Genomic DNA, 17011 nt, shown 5'->3' with positions numbered 1-17011 from the left:
TTTGCAATTTAATTGCTTCATTGCTTTAATTCGAGATCGGAATGAATGAATAATGTTGTGTTAATTCCCATTATTTGTCTCTTTGAGAAGGTATGCATGGGTTAAGTTTAGGGTTAGCAATCCTCCATAAACTGTACAGCGAGTTGTATAGTAAAATTGAATTTACTTTAATCAATACAACTGTGTACTAGCATGTGAAATTTTTAACAACAAACCTTCGCCTTCCTGCCACTCTAACCGGTACCCCTGAGAGGATGGAATGATTCTCCAGGTGAGACGGATGGATGAAGGACTGGTGATTGCTGCATTCAAGACCTGCTGCAGCTGTTGTTCTGAAAAGACATCAATTATTAAATATGTAAACTACCCTGTGTTGCACAAGTGACATTATTCATTAATTGTAGAAGAAATTAATTTCTGATAGAATAGACATAAAAATAAATCCAGAGATAATAATCCAAAGATCATGCAGACATGGGGAGAACACGAGATCTAACCACTCCCCCACCGGACCGCCAATCAAGAAACAAATCATGTTTATTCAATGAAAAATTCCAAGTTACAAAACCACTTATGGAACCAATTAAAGTGATTCATACCCCGCCTACTACCGTGAGGAAGTGGCTCAGCAGATTCATTCATTCTCCATACAATGTCTACTCGCAATGGTTGCAGAACCAATCTCACCAGACCTCGGGCAAAAGGCTTACTATACTATAAACTGATTGCCAGTTACCCATAGGGCACACAGAGAGACGGACAACCATTCCACACCCAGTCACACCACCATCAAGCAGGAATTGATCCCACACTTGCCCACACTGAAGACAGGCGAGTAAACCCCTTTCAGGTGGCTGCACAGCAGATGAATGAATGAATTTTTTTACATTATAACAGTGCTATGAAGAGTATTGTAAACAAGAAAACTGCTATCACGAAAACAGGCACTTAAACAATCCGTGACTCAGGCGCCAGACATAATCAAAAGGATACCATTAGTCATGAGAGGCAGATGGTGCTAGTGTGGAATTAATGTAGGTGTAGAAATGTTTTCAAAACAAAATGAATGTGTGACGCACATTTTCTGAAAGCAAACCAACATCATCCTTGCGTTTACAGCAAAATTTTCCAATTACATTTGTTGCGATCCAAATGTTGAAACTTACCTATCCTGAATCTGGCTGTTTCTTTGGATCCCTCAACGTTACCCTGATAAAGTGGAATCACAGCAAGGCTGTACTCGATTCCAGACTGAAGTTGAGATATAGTGTAAGTCTCACTGTCTCCCGCAACGTCCACTCTTTCAACATCTACACCTTTTGTAAGAAGAACAGATCATGTAAGATGTGAAGTATTTTAACAGCACATTAGAGTTAATCTTGATGTCTTGGCTGCTGTCTTCACCTGTGACTGCCCCCCACACAAGACGGTAGGCCAGCACACCGCTGACACCTCTCCACATCACACGAACACTGCTTTCTGACTCTGTTTCCACTGACAGCTGCTGCACTGCTTCCAGGCGTACTGACACATGCAGAAGAACAAACATTAAGAAATACAGTATAGTCCAGGAATGAAAACCTGCAACCAATGTGGCCTTTTCTGGAATATTTTGCCCAACACTGTTATAGTACCTTTGAAATGCATAGTACTATTGAATTTTACAAACAAAATAAAATAAAACCGCATCTTTCCTGCACATGGTCAAATATATACAAATACATATATAGCAACTCGCCATATTAACATTCATTTCCATGATTTTGTAGTTGTTTGATGACTCATTTTAGTTTTCATACAACTCTTTATCTACAATGCAGATATTTTTATCCACTGGTGTACCTGGTAAGTGAGGATACTCACATGTGCGGGCGTTTAGTGTGGCTGGGGAAGCAGAGTTTCGAGGGAATAGAGGATAGAGACTGATGATGTATTCCGTATCTGGTTTAAGTGATTCCAAGTTGACAGATGTGGAGTCTGCAGACAGGGAGTCCACCAAAAGCTGGCCAGATGGTTGACCTATTCTTCCGCATAAGGAACAACCCAAAGAAACTGAATAAAAGTTTGGAATTAAATATCAATTATTTATACCTGGATTATGTTTGTTCATACAGTTCAAAGTAGTCAATAGCCACATATTTTTTTTAAATGGCAGGTAATGTATTGCTTGATGGTACATTTATCGTTATGGACAAGTTATGCAACTGGGTTAGAGTCTATGTTGGAGACTTTACACAATCTTTGACACATGTATTACACAAACAGCAGTAGAGCAATTTGAATTGAGGAGCTCCACATGAGACTGGCACTCCTGCCACATATTCAGTTAAAGAAACACTTAATATCAGCCCTAAGGGACTACTCAACTCTCTTGAATCATGGCATACTAGACTTTGACATCATTATGACCCGTGACACACCCAGGAATTTCAGAGAAAAATAACTGACGATCCAAAAACTTATTTGGCTTCAGTTTCATTGAATATTTTATCCTAATGAGTGTTAAAAATATTTCATATTTGGGCTTTTTGGCAATAAATGTGTGAGTGACAGCTGATGCCTCGAGGGCAAGTTAAGTGAGATAGTGTACTTCAAACTTTGACTGGAATACATTCTCCACCTGTTTTTAAACTTGCATATACTAAGTTATTAAGGACTGTTTCTTCCTGCTCATTTATTTTTTTCTTAAATAAATTCAGTATTTTATTCAGTTGTGAAATGCTGCTACAATACAGCCTGTCACTATAATGAGGAATATACATTCTTTAAGTAAATACAAATGCATGAAGGGTAAATTAGAATGCGCCCCTGACCTCGTGGCCCGTAGGTAAGTTGGTATCCCTGGACAGGAGTTGAAGGCTGATCCCAACCCAAGGAAAGAGTAGAGAAGCCAGCTTGTATCAACCGAAGACCTGAGATCCCAGCCGAGGACTCTACATGGAACATACATTCAATTCACATATTAAGTTATGTTAAGTTTTTAAAATTTACAAAAACAATGCTGTCACACACATAGCGCTGCAAAAAAATTACCACATCAGTAGATGGAAACGTTCCTTTGTAAAGAAATATTAGATTTTATCCCAAAAAGTATAATAAAAAGAATATTGAATAGCATTTATAATAAAAAATTTTATCATAATGCAGATGGGACTGTTCTTAGCCTGGTACAGAGATGTAGTTCATATTTCTGCAATTAAATGGATAATCTACATTCTATACAGTATCTGTGTTACTTACTGGTTTGTTGACTAGCAGTAACAGATTCTCCAACACTGTTTGGGTATTGAGGAATGACAGTCACTTGGTATTCTGTTCCTGACCTTAGAGCCCGAGCAGTAAAAGTTCTCTGACCAGGCGACAGTGTCTCCTACAAAAACAGAGGTTTTGCAAATAAAGAGAAAGGCAGATTTCAGTTTGCTAAATTTTAAACCTCAACTTAATCAGCATGATGAAGACAGGGCATGTTGATACTCAACCCTGATATGTGTTTTGCCAGGGCACACGAATGAAACAAACTATAATTACCAATTCAGTCAAATGACTGCCTGAAATCTATGTTCCTTCTATCACAAGTGGCTGGGACTCACCTGCCGCATTTCTGCGGAGATAGGTTGACCCTGGTTGGAGAGGGGCACATATTGGACTACATAGCCCCTCAAGGGACCACTTGCAGGATTCCACCGGAACCGGAGTGCATCAGATGTCACGCCTGTGAACTGAATGTTAGCTGGACCGGAATATCCCTCTAAAAAAAAGCAGAAACAAGGAAGTTGTAAGTCACTGATCAGTCCTGGACAACAACAAAAGTCTCTGTTTTAACATGTGGAGGAAATTAAGAAGACACACTTCCTAACCAGACCAGACAAGAACTGTCATAGATCCTTAGCAAACATCCGACACCAATTTGAGTCCTCACATTTGTCTGAGTGTGTCATCATTTGTTTCGAAATTATTTATCCGAAGGATACATTAGGAACAAGACACAAGCTAAAATAGAGATAAGACAGACAAACAGACACACAAATTTGGGCTGTTGTTGAAAACAAAAGAGATCTCATTGTCTTTTCTGTTTCTCTAACTTCCTCTAAGTCCCCAGACTCCGGACTTTAAACAACTGTGACCAAGGACTGTTCCAAAATCCTATAAAAAATCTTCAGGAAAGTGAAATGTCGACCCAGACCATATGTGACTCTTTTGATGGGTGTATATGGCTCTCTGCCTTCATCAATCATATTTTTTCTTCCTTAGACTCTTCTGTATGCATTCTCTCATTGATACACATTGATTAGCAACAGCATAACATTGTTGTCAAAAGAATTCAAATATTCCAATAGTTTTGCTCAAAAAGTGTTTGTTTTTGTTACTTTTCGTACCATCGCTTGCATAGACTCCGCCAGCTTTGGCGCAAACCCGTGGCCTCACAAGTGGAAGAAGAGTGGTGAGCAGTTTGAAGTCTCCGACAAAGGAGGTGAAATCACTGCTAGGCTTGGAGGAAATCTTAGCAAGTTCTTCATTGTCTGCGCTCTTGATGCCTATAAATGCAATGATGATATTGGAATGACAGACAGTCTATGACAGAGAGCAAAATCCACCTGGAATGCGTACCAAGAGCAAAGATGTGCACTCCTTGACTGTGCAGCTTCTGTGCCGGTTCCTCCACGCTATCCTGCGACTTCCCATCTGTGATCAAGATCGTGATCTGACAATTCAAAGAAATGTTAGAGGAAAGAAAGGATGCAGCTGTGTAAAACTGAGCGATTGATCCCCATCATACCTTTGGGACATCTCTGCTATATGTGGGGTTGAAAAAATTATCAGCGACAAACTGAAGACCGGCGCCAGTGCGTGTATTTCCACCTTTGTAGTCCAAATTCTCCACAGCCTTTAGTAAAGCCGTGCCATTGAGGTATGTTGTGAAAGTGAACTCAACTCTAGAAGGATTATTTCAAATGTTACAGTATGTCCAAGTTTGAATATTTGCGGAAAAGAAGTGAACTTCTATGTTGTTGGTTACCTGGAGGTGTCACTGTACTGTGTAGCCCCAAAGCGAATTCCTGTGTCGCTGACAGAACTTGCAAAAGGCTTGATAATTCCAGCTATAAAGTTCTTCACCTTTAAGAAGTTAGCTTTTCCTATACTGGAGGATCCATCCACCAGAAAAACAATGTCAGCTGCTTGGACATTGTCACACCTGCCTATAAAGGGGAGAATCCATAAAAAAATGGTGGAAACATGACGCTACTGTGGATGAAAGTTAGTAGATATATAAAATTCTCACCTTGAGCTTCTGTTTGGGTCATAAATAACAGGAGAAGACAAACCGCAAAAGTCCAGCGTCTCATATTTACAACCTTGGGATTACAAACATTATTTCTATTAGTTAATAGAGAGAGCAACATCGCTATAATTGTGAAGATGGTCAAAGAATATTATGATGATGACCAAACCTATTTAAGACTACCTGAGTTTGAACAAAGTGCAAAGGTATAAAAAGCCTTGACTTCAAATATCAACCCTTATTCAATTGTATGAAAAAAAAAGAGATGAAAGAACACTTTAGATTTATGAAGCGAACGCACCCTGGAAACAATTTCCAGAAGCTTAACTCTCAGGCAGGTTCACAAAGTAGTGATTTAAGGGCAAGTCGGAACTATTTCACAAGGCAGAAATTGCAATTCCCCTAAGATATCGCGTGTGACTAATGTAAGATGCCCTTGTTCATCTTAAACGTAGACAGATGTCAACAGCATAAACAAAAACTAATTTACATTTAGTAAGAGCTCCCGGTTATTCAACTACTTTCCAAAACAAATTAAATAAGTTTATAATTTGTTGAAAAAGTGGGTAGAAAATATTTAATAGCATACCTTTCTGAGACAAACCATAGAAACTTTGTTCTACACTGACTAAGAATATTTGGGGAATGGGGACCCTTCTATTAACATTATTTTTTTTATTTATAAGAGTATGAACATATTTATGCAAGATTAACTTTTGATGGGACATATCCGTAAAACTGAAATAGGGAGGTCACGTCCCCCATTTAACTAATCCAAGCAAAACATAAGTCCAACAGGCTCATAACCGGTTGTAGGATATCAATTCCAGAATATTTTCAAAGCATTATTCAAACTCCAGATGGATCTAAACAACAATATCTCATTCTTCTTAAGTAATGACATGACATATTTAATCCAAAGCCAAACAGAACGCCAGTTACTGTACATACAATATATCCACAAAGAAAATTAATAGTTCCAGCATTATACTTACAAAAAAAGCCCTTCAAAGATGATACATTTGGGATTAATCCCAGAAGCCTTAGCAGAGGGAAAACATACTAAGTGAAGAGAATGAAAAGATGAGGATGAGAGGTATGTGACGGTGAGACAGGGAGGAGAAAGAGAAGGAGCAAAGTGTCATTGCGGTTATAAAAGGGTTTGGGAAATATTGTTTACAGACATTTGATGATGGGGAATTTCTATGTTGAGTGTGCCAAGCCACAACAAAGACATGAACATTGTCAGATGGCGAGCACAGAATTGCTAAGACAGGGAACTAAAGAACGTGGGAAGAAGCGGAGGGATGATATTAATTTTCCGCAAGCTGCATCTCGGTGTGCAAATAAGCAAAATGCTTTGGTGCTAAATGACTTCAGCTGTGCTACTTTTGTACATTCCTCATCTTATTCTACAACTCAAATGAACAAACTAAACGTTTTCTTAAGATATTCTTTGAATTGATCCAGATTTTTAATTCCATTAAACACATTATTGGTAATGTTACGCATTTGTGAGACTCAGCTGTGCTACTTTTGTACATTCCTCATCTTCCTCTAAAACTCAAATGAACAAACCAAGATATTCTGTGAATTTATCCAGATTTCTAATTCCATTAAACACATTTAAGGGAATGTAATGCATTTTTCAGACACATTAAGTGGCCACTATGGCCACATTACAAATTCTTTTTCTTATTCTGTATAAAGAATAACAGTTTATTAAATCAATTTAAATTCACAGAAGCCAAATTTGATTATCTCCAAAAAGAATGTTGTTCATGGATCAATGCAATGCATCTTTTCAAGTAATTACAGTAAAACATAATGTTGCATAATGCCTTACCTGAAGTTCTTTGCTATATTTTCTGGGCTTCTAGGTGCTGCTCCACCTGTAGCATATCCAGCTTCCTCTCCCACCTCAGTGTCTGCAGTCCTCCACGGGCCTGATCTGCTATGTATCGCATGCAACAAGTCTGGAGCTCAGCAGCCTCTAGTCTTCATCCTTGCAGGAGTCTTTCTAGACTGCATGTGTTTTTTTCTTTCTTTTTTTTGTTACTGAAACATCTTTGCCTGGTGTGGCCCTAAGACAAGCACATCAGGGGCGTCAGAAGAACAGTTCAGACATGTTCAAATGCCTAAAGGGGACGAGACATTTTCTTTTTTTTCCCCTCTCTCTCAATCAGTCTATATCCCTATACTTTTTTTTTTTTACCTCACTCCATGTGCAGGAGCTACTGTAATAAACACAACCTGGCTTTTGCCAGGAGATTTGGTTAAAGTTAGGATGCTTAGTGTCATACAATGGACAGGCATTGCATAAAATTGATCCACATAAGAAAGTGGGCAGATTTATAATTGACTAAGCTTGTTGCAAACATATTTACTTTGAATTTTGACTGATTATACAGAAACCAGCAATCAGTGCCCACCTTATCACAGGGTATATAATTCCATTGAGTGTAATTGCATCAGTGCCACAAAAGACAACCTACCAAATAATCATCAACATAAATCAGTACCTTGTGAAAACAAATTCAATAAAACTGTGTGATTATCATTTTCCAAGGCTAAAACAGAGCTGCAGGGCCTGAAGAAATCAACGTTAGGCAAATGTGGTTGCTGCACTTATAAAAGCCATGTTGAAACCAGACGGTTTGTTTATGAGTCTGCATAAGGGATAGTAAAGCACATTAGAGGAACTGTTTCGATCTTTACTTTGTAAGTAACATTCCATCTTCAAGCCACAAAATCTTCAATGCATTTTTAGTTCATTAAATGTAAGGAACACCATTGTTGCACAAGGACTGAGTCATATATTTATTGTTGTTATTAGTAAGGTAAATCTGTGTCACAGTAGTGATGTTTTTTTCTTTCAACAGTCATTTTCTATTCCAAATTTTGTTTAATTGCATTTTTTTTGGGCAGAAGTGCAATCTGACAACTTGTTCTTTTCAGTTGTTGGGCTTGAAAAGTTTTGGAATTTAGGGAAAAAAGGTGCATTTACTTTTCATTCAGTTATCAAGCAAGGCTTTCTATTTTAAACTTTAAACATTTTTTTTTGTCCTGGTCAATAACATCAGGCATACGGTTGCCATTTTCCAGGATGCCTGTCATAGTAAAAGTTAAACTAAACCAGTTGTAAGAAAAGGATCAATGAAAAGGAAAACTGTTATCAGTTATAAAAACAAAAATCTTGGCCTATTCGGCAATTAGACTCAATGACCTTTTCTCACCAATGACAGTTAACTTCTACTCTGTTATTATCCAGTTTATACTAACCTACCGTTAAAGAAAGTTGAGTGAGACCTACATGGATCATAAAGTTCCATTTCTGTCACTTTTGCATTCTCAACATTGAAAGAGCAAGCTTTTAAAAACTGCATTTTCAATCAAACAAATAAAAAATACTTTTTTGTACCTTGAGTACATAACAAATGATGCCAGATGACCCGAGTGTACCACTTCACATTCCAAATCCCTTTCATGAAAGTCATTTGGTTCAAAGCTCTGAGAGAAAATGCCATTAAAGTCGTGCAAACACTGAACTGCATCTGTGCACACACACAAAAAAATGCAAGATTAAAACACAACACACGCCATTGCTTACAAGATGTGGGCAGTGCTGCCATACAAGTGCATTTATGTCACATATTACATGGAAGAGTATCGGTACCATCCACAAAAATTGTGGTTGAGTTGTCATGTGAAAAATAGCTTCCAAATGCAATAAAATATGAACGCCCCTAGTGTAAACACTATTCCAGAACGTTAATAAGCTGTTCTTCCCTTTTAAACTTCATATTTACATTCATTCATCCCAATTTACTGTCTGAACACGCCGTCATAAAAAAACAAATACAATAATATACATCAACAATAATGACATTCCATTTTGTCAATGTACACACAAAAAAGTGACACTATATAAGATGAAAAGTACATCCCAAAATGATCTATTGCAACTCTTTAACTTGTTTAAAGTGCGTATTTGTGGTGTACTCCTATTGAACTGCAATGGAAACAGTGAGAAGGCCGCATCTGAGATTAATAGAGAGCTTCTAAAAACAGTTTGCTAGGCCTAGCGTGTCTGAACACACTGATGTCGAATAGCTCGATGGGACTGCGATGATTCACTGCTTTCGGGGAGGGAGTCTTTTTTCCTCTCTTATGGTACTCTTGGTAAATAGGAATAAAACATTGAAGATTGAAAGGATCTCTTTGTATGGTAGGTAAGCTTTTGTCAATAAAGCAGAATCAGACATTGGAAGTGCTTTCACTGGAATTTGGACTGGTAGTTAAAATAATACCCAATTATCTCCTCTGCTATCCCATAACTCTTTATAACAACAATCTTTAAAGTGCTGGTTGACTTGCAAACAGTGTGATAAGAGACAGTTAGAGACGCTCAATTGCATATGTTCCATAACTGTGTGTTTGCAGATGTGCAGTGCCATTAAATACAGCTGAAATCATTTTGGCCGCAATATACTGTAGATATATAGTCACTTGGTCACAAAATGTTTGTTTGTTGCGGTGTATTTTACTTGGCAGTCAAGAATAAGAGTGGATATACCAACCTCACACGACACTTAGTTCAGAGGGAGGGCAGCTGAGATGCGTCTCATTACCAACAAATGCCGTCGAAATAAAGCTTTTCAATATCAAAGGAAACAATTTTTAAACGAGTTTTATGATTGAATTATATTTTACACGGACTGGCAATAAATTAGAAGTACTAAAACAGTGTGGCATTGTAATGAATTATTAATGACAAGGAATACAGATAGATTTGTGAAAGTCAGGTTGTTTTACCCCTGGAAGTAAAACCTCAAGGACACAATAAATATATTTTTCCTGACTAATATTGTGCCTTTTGTGCAACTCACAGAAAGGAACTGAAACGGGTCTAGTCTATGCAAATTCCAAGTATCCAAAGTAAGCTTAATGAGTGTCAGGTGAGTTTTTGAAGCCATGCAAGAGTAATGATGTTTTTCTCTGCCAATGGCTGTGCATTATCATGCTACAACATGATGAATGGTACAACATCTGGTATCTCTTTGCATTAAAAAAATGCTACAAAAATGCTCCTAAAATATGCAATGCTATAACTTCATACCCATCATAATGAGCCTAATCAACAAACATGGCATCTGCAAGCACATATGACACCTTACACGTTTTTTGTAGGTGTTGATTTTAGGATGTAGATGGCACAATATCGATTCCAAAATAAAGATTGAATTCTTAATAACATATGACTCTTCAGAGGGCAGAGTCCATCATTTTGTTTGATACAAGTGTCCTTGTCAAATATCATTTATTATCTGGCTATACAGATTATATTCTATAAATCTCTATTTATTCGATATATTATAAATGTTAAGCAAACAACATGTGCAAAAGAGTATCATCAGTCATATAACATTTCGTATTGTGAGACTTTATGAATGGATGGAGGATGACGTCTAGCATTGTTAAGTTTATGAGGAATGACTCAGATATAAGTCTTAGACATAATCCCTTCTTTTTTTATTATATGTCTCATATTATCCTGACTGGGACAGCATATGAATAAAAATAACGTCCTCTAGTGTTGCACTGTAGAGGTACACATTTTTATCATGAGATTCATGTTTAACTACTTTCACTTAAAACTTAAAAACGTAAAAAGAATTCTGTTAAAATTATTCTATTCATTGCTAAGCGTGTATTCACATATATGCACATATCATTCAAATATGCAGTTTTGAAAAGGAAAAAACAACAATCATCCTTCATGGGCTCTCATTACTTGTAAGCAAAGCATCTTATATTTGTTGCAGGATTTTCCTGAATATCTTATTTATCAGTACAAAATAAAGTGCACAATTGTCCCAAAACCTACCATATCATGCGTAATTTTCACATTACTATTCTGATTTATTCCATGTTTTCCTTTGATTTCAACACAAACACAAAACACTTAATGAATTAACCAAGTTGAGCTATACAGCACGACCAGAAGAGGGAACCACATGACAAAAGTATCACTCTCTAAATTTGACCTTTTTGGGGGGTGAGTTGAGGCAGTAGTGAAGACAAGGGATAGGAAATAAATCCCAGAATTTCAAGAGATCTTTGTAATTGTTTTCTCCCCTCTGGGTGCATGATGATTCATGCAAGATTAAATTATGTTTTATTAAACAGAATGGCTCACGCAAATGTCAAACGTCACTTCTGATAAATAAATCACAGTTTGATGCTTCATTGGTTGTTGTTGTTGTTGTTCAATCAGTATTCCATGTTTACCCTCATTGTTAATTATCGCATACTTTTGCACACTGATTTTTAACCCAGTTTTCTCCTTCATGTTCAGACCTGTAACTTGATGACACATCAAACAAATGAAGCTTAATTGGTTGGCTTGGTTTTCCCAGTTTGCAATATTTATTCATCGTTTTCAGTACATAAATATACAACTGATAACTGAGAAGCTTTTTTTTATCCAGTTAAGGACATACACAGCCACTGAGCTGTGTTTCTTTCAATAGATCTTCAGAAAAACCTGCAAACAATATGAGATGCTTTCCTTATTAGTCATGAGAGCCCTATTTTGTCTTCAAGGAGGTGTTGAATGGTCTCCAGCCTGGCTCTTTCATTGCATAATTACACAGAAGACCATCCACTTCTTTTGGGATGGAAAGTTTCTTCAATAAAGGATCATTTCCGTCTTGTCGATTTGAGTGAAGTTGAATTATGATTCAATGTCAGGAAAGAGAATGGTATTCGTCTGTATGCTTACAAGTTTTGACTTAGGATGGAGTAATAAGCTCTTAGTACTCTGCTATAGCCTATCCCAGCTATTCATAAGAATGATGTGGGTACATCATATGAAGAATGTGTTAAGCTGGTCTTCCATGCAGGTTTATGAGGGGTGGGAGGAAGCCGGAAGAAACCCATGCAGGTACAGGGAAAATATACAAGATCCATACAATAAGGCTACAGCCACGGTTTGAACCGGAATCAGAACTGTAATGTGGACAATTGACTAGCAAACCAATCATCTCCAAACAAAGTCTTGTAAAATGAGTTTACTTCAGTCACTAAGTTCATTACTTGTTTGGTAATATAACCCTTCGCCCTAGTTGTTCCTTAAGAAAATAATAATTTGCTCAACATGGAATATGATTTGTAGAGTACAGAATTCAGTGTTACGGCGTGTCAAATAAAATGTCGTAATGTGTTTGGACAGAGGCCCTACAGCTGTATCGCTAAGTGATGTGTGCAAGATTACAAAGCATAACCCATTTTCTATGTGTGTAGATACTTTTTTTTACAGGTTTTGTGAATTCCAGGTGGAGTCATTTGATGTGTCACGCTTTCAGTCCATGTGTCTGTACTTGTCTGAGGTAGAAAAAAAATGAGCTTCGCTGTGTTCAGTCTAGTCTCTCCTGTCTTCTCTTGCTGCAAGGCCTGCCATCTGCTCTTGTTTGCCTAGTTTGTTTGTCTAAATCTGCTCTGCTTACATGGCAAACATGTTGTATTTTCTTGAGTGACTTCTTGTCACTCTGTCACACTCCTGCCCTGACCCGTACCTGAACATAAAAACACTTGTCCAAGCACATATGTGCCAGCTAGATTGATTGACGTCTTCCTTAAAAACACCTTGAAAGATAGACTACAAAAAATTGACTTAAACATTGTTTGCATACAATCAAACATCAATAAAACCTGAACCCTGAATTACCTTTATATATATATATAGCAAATTTCTACCCTCACAACTGCTTTGAAATGTTTGAATTATCAGGATGTGATTATTAAGTGGACTTAACAATTGAGTTCCAGAAATAATTAACTTAGATCTAACTATATTGACTTGATTACACGTTAATTTTAGTTCAATAACTCATATTATATCATTTTCATTCATCTGCTGATACCATCTGCCAATCCTTCTTTGTTTCTTCCCACCTTGATTCTATATAAACTTCAAATTCAATGCCTTCCCTCCAGCAATTAGTGAGGTTAAAGGACAACGCCTAGCCTGGGAATTAACCAAACTTCTCTTTATAGATGTTTCTGGTTTTGCCTGTGAAGTGGATGGGAATTTTGTGTGTACGTAGCAGCTAGTGAAAATCTCCTGATGTTTGTACCATCTGCCTAGTCTGTTCTTCACATTGGTTTGTGTTGTCTATATGTCGGTCTGGCACCCATCACACACAGGAAACAGGCCCTAGTGCGAAACACACAGGAAGAGCAGAACACACAGGAAACCGTACTTCATCTCAGAAAGCATCTCCCATCACATCCCCAAAGAAAGAAAAAAAGAGCACGACCCAGCTGACAAACAGTTTCATTTTGTCAGCAGTCTTTCTCACGTGTACACACACACCTAGGACTTAGCCATCTACTTTCCCTGGAGCTAAAATCTGGTGTTTGGGTCTTAGGGTTAAACACAGAGGTCAACACTAATGATTAATATGAAAGCTGCAAAGTTAGAATATGTTGACCAAACTTGTGAAAAATATGCACAGACTGATTTATTCTTGCAGTTAAAATCGGATGAGTGAATTTACCATGAAACAGTAAATTTGATGGCCACAACTGGACAGAGAACAGTTGTGACTGTTGATTCATCTGCCTTAACAGTGTTCTAGTTTTTAAGCCTCGATTAAGGCCACTCTGTATGGAGTTGCCAGGTTCTTACTGGGCACGTGAAGACATTCCAAAGCCTGCAAGTAAGGGTTCATTACATATTCTATTATGGCCGATGAATGCATACGAGTTTGAATGGCTGCAACAGCAAGTCATCTGGAAGAGGCGCTAGGTAGCAAGTCACCCTAATGAGGACAAAGTGGTTAGAAAATGTAAAGATGGATGAGTGGAACTGCATCTCTTTTTTACTTCATTTCTACTTCTGAACTTTGCAGAATTGCACTTTGCTCCTTCCCAGCTAATAATCAAATGCTGATCTATCTCTCTAGATGTTTACAATTGTCTTTAAGACAAGTCATTTATTATCACGTGTGATTTTGTTTCACAGATAAAGTGAATGTACCTTACTGATAAAAATGTGATTGATCCATTTTTCAGTCATATATGATAGGGGCTTGAGTTTTCTTTGATTCCTTTGAGCTTCATAAGAAAAGATGGATGAGTAGTTTGATGTGAGGAAAGAGCAAGCCATTGTTCATATGTCCCTCTGACACTTAAAGCTGCAACTTAATTGAAAACCGACTCCTGAAGTCTCAGTCCTGTCTGCTCCCGTCAGCCCCCCTGAGGAGGGGGCGACCTCTTTGGCCGAGCCCGGATGACCTTGTGTCGGGACCGGCTGGTTTGATTGATATTCACCTGGTTTTCATTAGCGGTCAGTCAACATGCTCTTCACATTAACAGCCATCAGGTAAGACTGTACAAAAAAACCTTAAATATTTATTTTATAAATTATATTTAAGGCTCCAACACCCCCTGCGACTTTAGTGAGGATTAAGCGGTTCAGAATATAGTTTTTTATAGATCTAAAGCAATGTTTTGTTTTAGCTTTTTTTAATAGATTTTTAGATTTTACAAAATGATGTTTTAACTAAAAACACAAAAAAACTAATAAAAAATAACAATTATTGATTTAAAAGGGGAAAAATGTGGAAATTTAAGACACATCGATACTATTCATTATAATTTTATCGTAGTACAGACAGTCGGCACTCATGATTTACTTTCCCGGGCCACACAAAATTATGCGGCGGGCCAGATTTGGCCCCCGGGCCACCACTTTGACACATTTGGTATATAGTAAACAATAGGCAAACAAGGCTTTTCAAATTCTTCCCTATGCACGTGTTCTTTACCATCCTGTAGTGTCCATAGTGACATGAAACAGGGCTTCACGGTCCACTGAAAATCTGATGCTTTAAATAAATCAGGTAACCTAGATAAATTACTAGTCCATAGACATGCTGCCCTGTTGTATTCTCTAGGATCCTGTTCTTTTTTTACCTGAATCTAACAAATGGCCTGCTTTTAAAAGCCTATCATCTGTTGCTGTATTTTGTTACTCCACAGCGCTTTACTTAACATGTGTTCAGAGCAGCATCCAGATGGACACATGACCTGCATGAATAGGAATGATCATGAGAATTTACACAGCCACATGCACACACACTTGTGTGTAGAGCATCTCAGCTCAGATGGAAAAAGCGTGCGGTTGGAAGTCTCCCGAGTCCTAATTTTTCCATATGTTGAATGCAGAAACCTCACCACTCACAGCACGTTTTATGGCAATGACAGTAGCCAAATGTAAATCAGTCCTCATAAGCGAGTGATCAAGCATGACCACTCTCACCTTCCATTATACATCAAGTTATTCCACACAGCACCCCACAACAGTGACCGCTACCAGAGTCTGTACGTCTGGCTGATCTCATCGTGTCTAATGAACCAAAGAGGAAAGTAGCAGCCCAAACAGGGCCATTACACCAAACAAGAGCCAAGCTTTTACACCCAAGCACTATATAACATAGCGTTAAATGCACCCACTGTAACCTCCTTAAAACAAGTCAGCATGAATCCCAAAGTGCAGCAACTAAAAACAACACTAATGCACAAAGTGCTGTTGTGAAGGATAAAAGACCATAAACAAAGGAAAGAAAGATGATAATGTCTTCAAGGCATTTTCCCCCCTTTACCAATATGAAAAAATTAGATTTTTTTAAGGCTTTAAGGCTTATTCGATAAATGACAGTGAATATATATGAAAAGACAAGACCCTAATCAGGCAGGTTGTGCAGGCTCTTAGTGGTCCTGACACCAAAGGTCAACTGCCCTACAAAGTGCTGAATGTCATAAAAAGTACATAAAAGTAACCATTGTTGGCAAAATGCAGCCATTGTTCAAAAAGGACTATCATGACAGTTGCGGAACTTAGAAGACCTCCCAGGGCCCCGCCCCCAAAACACATGCCTTCAAAACCACAGTTAAATCACATTTTTATCTAATTCATCTAGTTTTAGCCTGATAGCAAAAATAGTTATGCCTATTACAATTAGTTAAATTTAAAGCGTAACTCTAATGAGTTGGAATGTCATAAAATTGTCAAAAAAATTCAAATTTACTCTACATATAAATGGTCAAATTATCCAACCTCGACTTCAGAAGGCAAATTCTGGCAAGTGGGGCAAATTAAAGAGTATGAGTATTGGAGCGGCTCATTTAAAGTGCTGCCTGTCACATCCTCTGGCTGAGTATGATGTGGTATGCGGTGGGTATGAGAAAAGTGCTTCCCCTGGGAATTTCGGTGTTCCATTTTCTGCTTTTTCAATCACAACCAGGATTCAGGATACACTGGTCCGACATTGCTTTGGATCTGCTGCAGATCAGATTGCCACTTTGAGGGGGAACAACTGAGGTCACATTTGAAGAATCCCACTCTTTCCTGTCTCTAGTTGTAAATGTATTCCAATATACACCTCTGATTATTGGCTGTGTTTTCACAATATTGTCCAATAAATTCCAAGATTTGTTTTCTACTCCACCAAAAGCAGAAACTTTGTTTCAAGGTTGGTTAGAGATTTTGGAGACAATGTGAGAAAGACCAGCTTTTAATGATAGAAGGATGTTGAAGGTGAAATTGCGGTGGAACAGGGCTAGAGGTCGGAGAAGATACATGGATGTAGTGGGGGAGCATGAATGTGGACGTGTAAGGGGAAGAGGATGCAAAGGACAGGGTTGCGTAGAAAAACTTAATCC

At 37.9% G+C, this 17011-nt stretch overlaps 1 protein-coding gene across 1 annotated transcript in view; it reads right to left on the bottom strand.

Annotated features, from left to right (window-relative positions):
* The window catches only part of col7a1 (collagen, type VII, alpha 1), a 44258-nt gene extending 38955 nt beyond the window's left edge, over positions 1-5303 (bottom strand). The window contains exons 1-12 of the mRNA XM_077725541.1: positions 5282-5303; positions 5018-5198; positions 4778-4934; positions 4609-4702; positions 4377-4535; positions 3591-3748; positions 3241-3370; positions 2814-2933; positions 1864-2019; positions 1405-1524; positions 1167-1316; positions 216-332 (exon numbers count right to left, since the gene is read on the bottom strand). Of these exons, the coding sequence (XP_077581667.1) occupies positions 216-332; positions 1167-1316; positions 1405-1524; positions 1864-2019; positions 2814-2933; positions 3241-3370; positions 3591-3748; positions 4377-4535; positions 4609-4702; positions 4778-4934; positions 5018-5198; positions 5282-5303 (1564 nt within the window). The remainder of the gene's footprint in view (positions 1-215; positions 333-1166; positions 1317-1404; positions 1525-1863; positions 2020-2813; positions 2934-3240; positions 3371-3590; positions 3749-4376; positions 4536-4608; positions 4703-4777; positions 4935-5017; positions 5199-5281) is intronic.
* Between the last annotated feature and the right edge of the window lie 11708 nt (positions 5304-17011).

This window comes from Stigmatopora nigra, chromosome 10 (assembly GCF_051989575.1).
Source record: "Stigmatopora nigra isolate UIUO_SnigA chromosome 10, RoL_Snig_1.1, whole genome shotgun sequence".
Taxonomy (NCBI): Eukaryota; Metazoa; Chordata; class Actinopteri; order Syngnathiformes; family Syngnathidae; genus Stigmatopora; species Stigmatopora nigra.
Note: the sequence above shows the minus strand (reverse complement) of the source record. Positions and strands in the feature narration are given on the sequence as shown.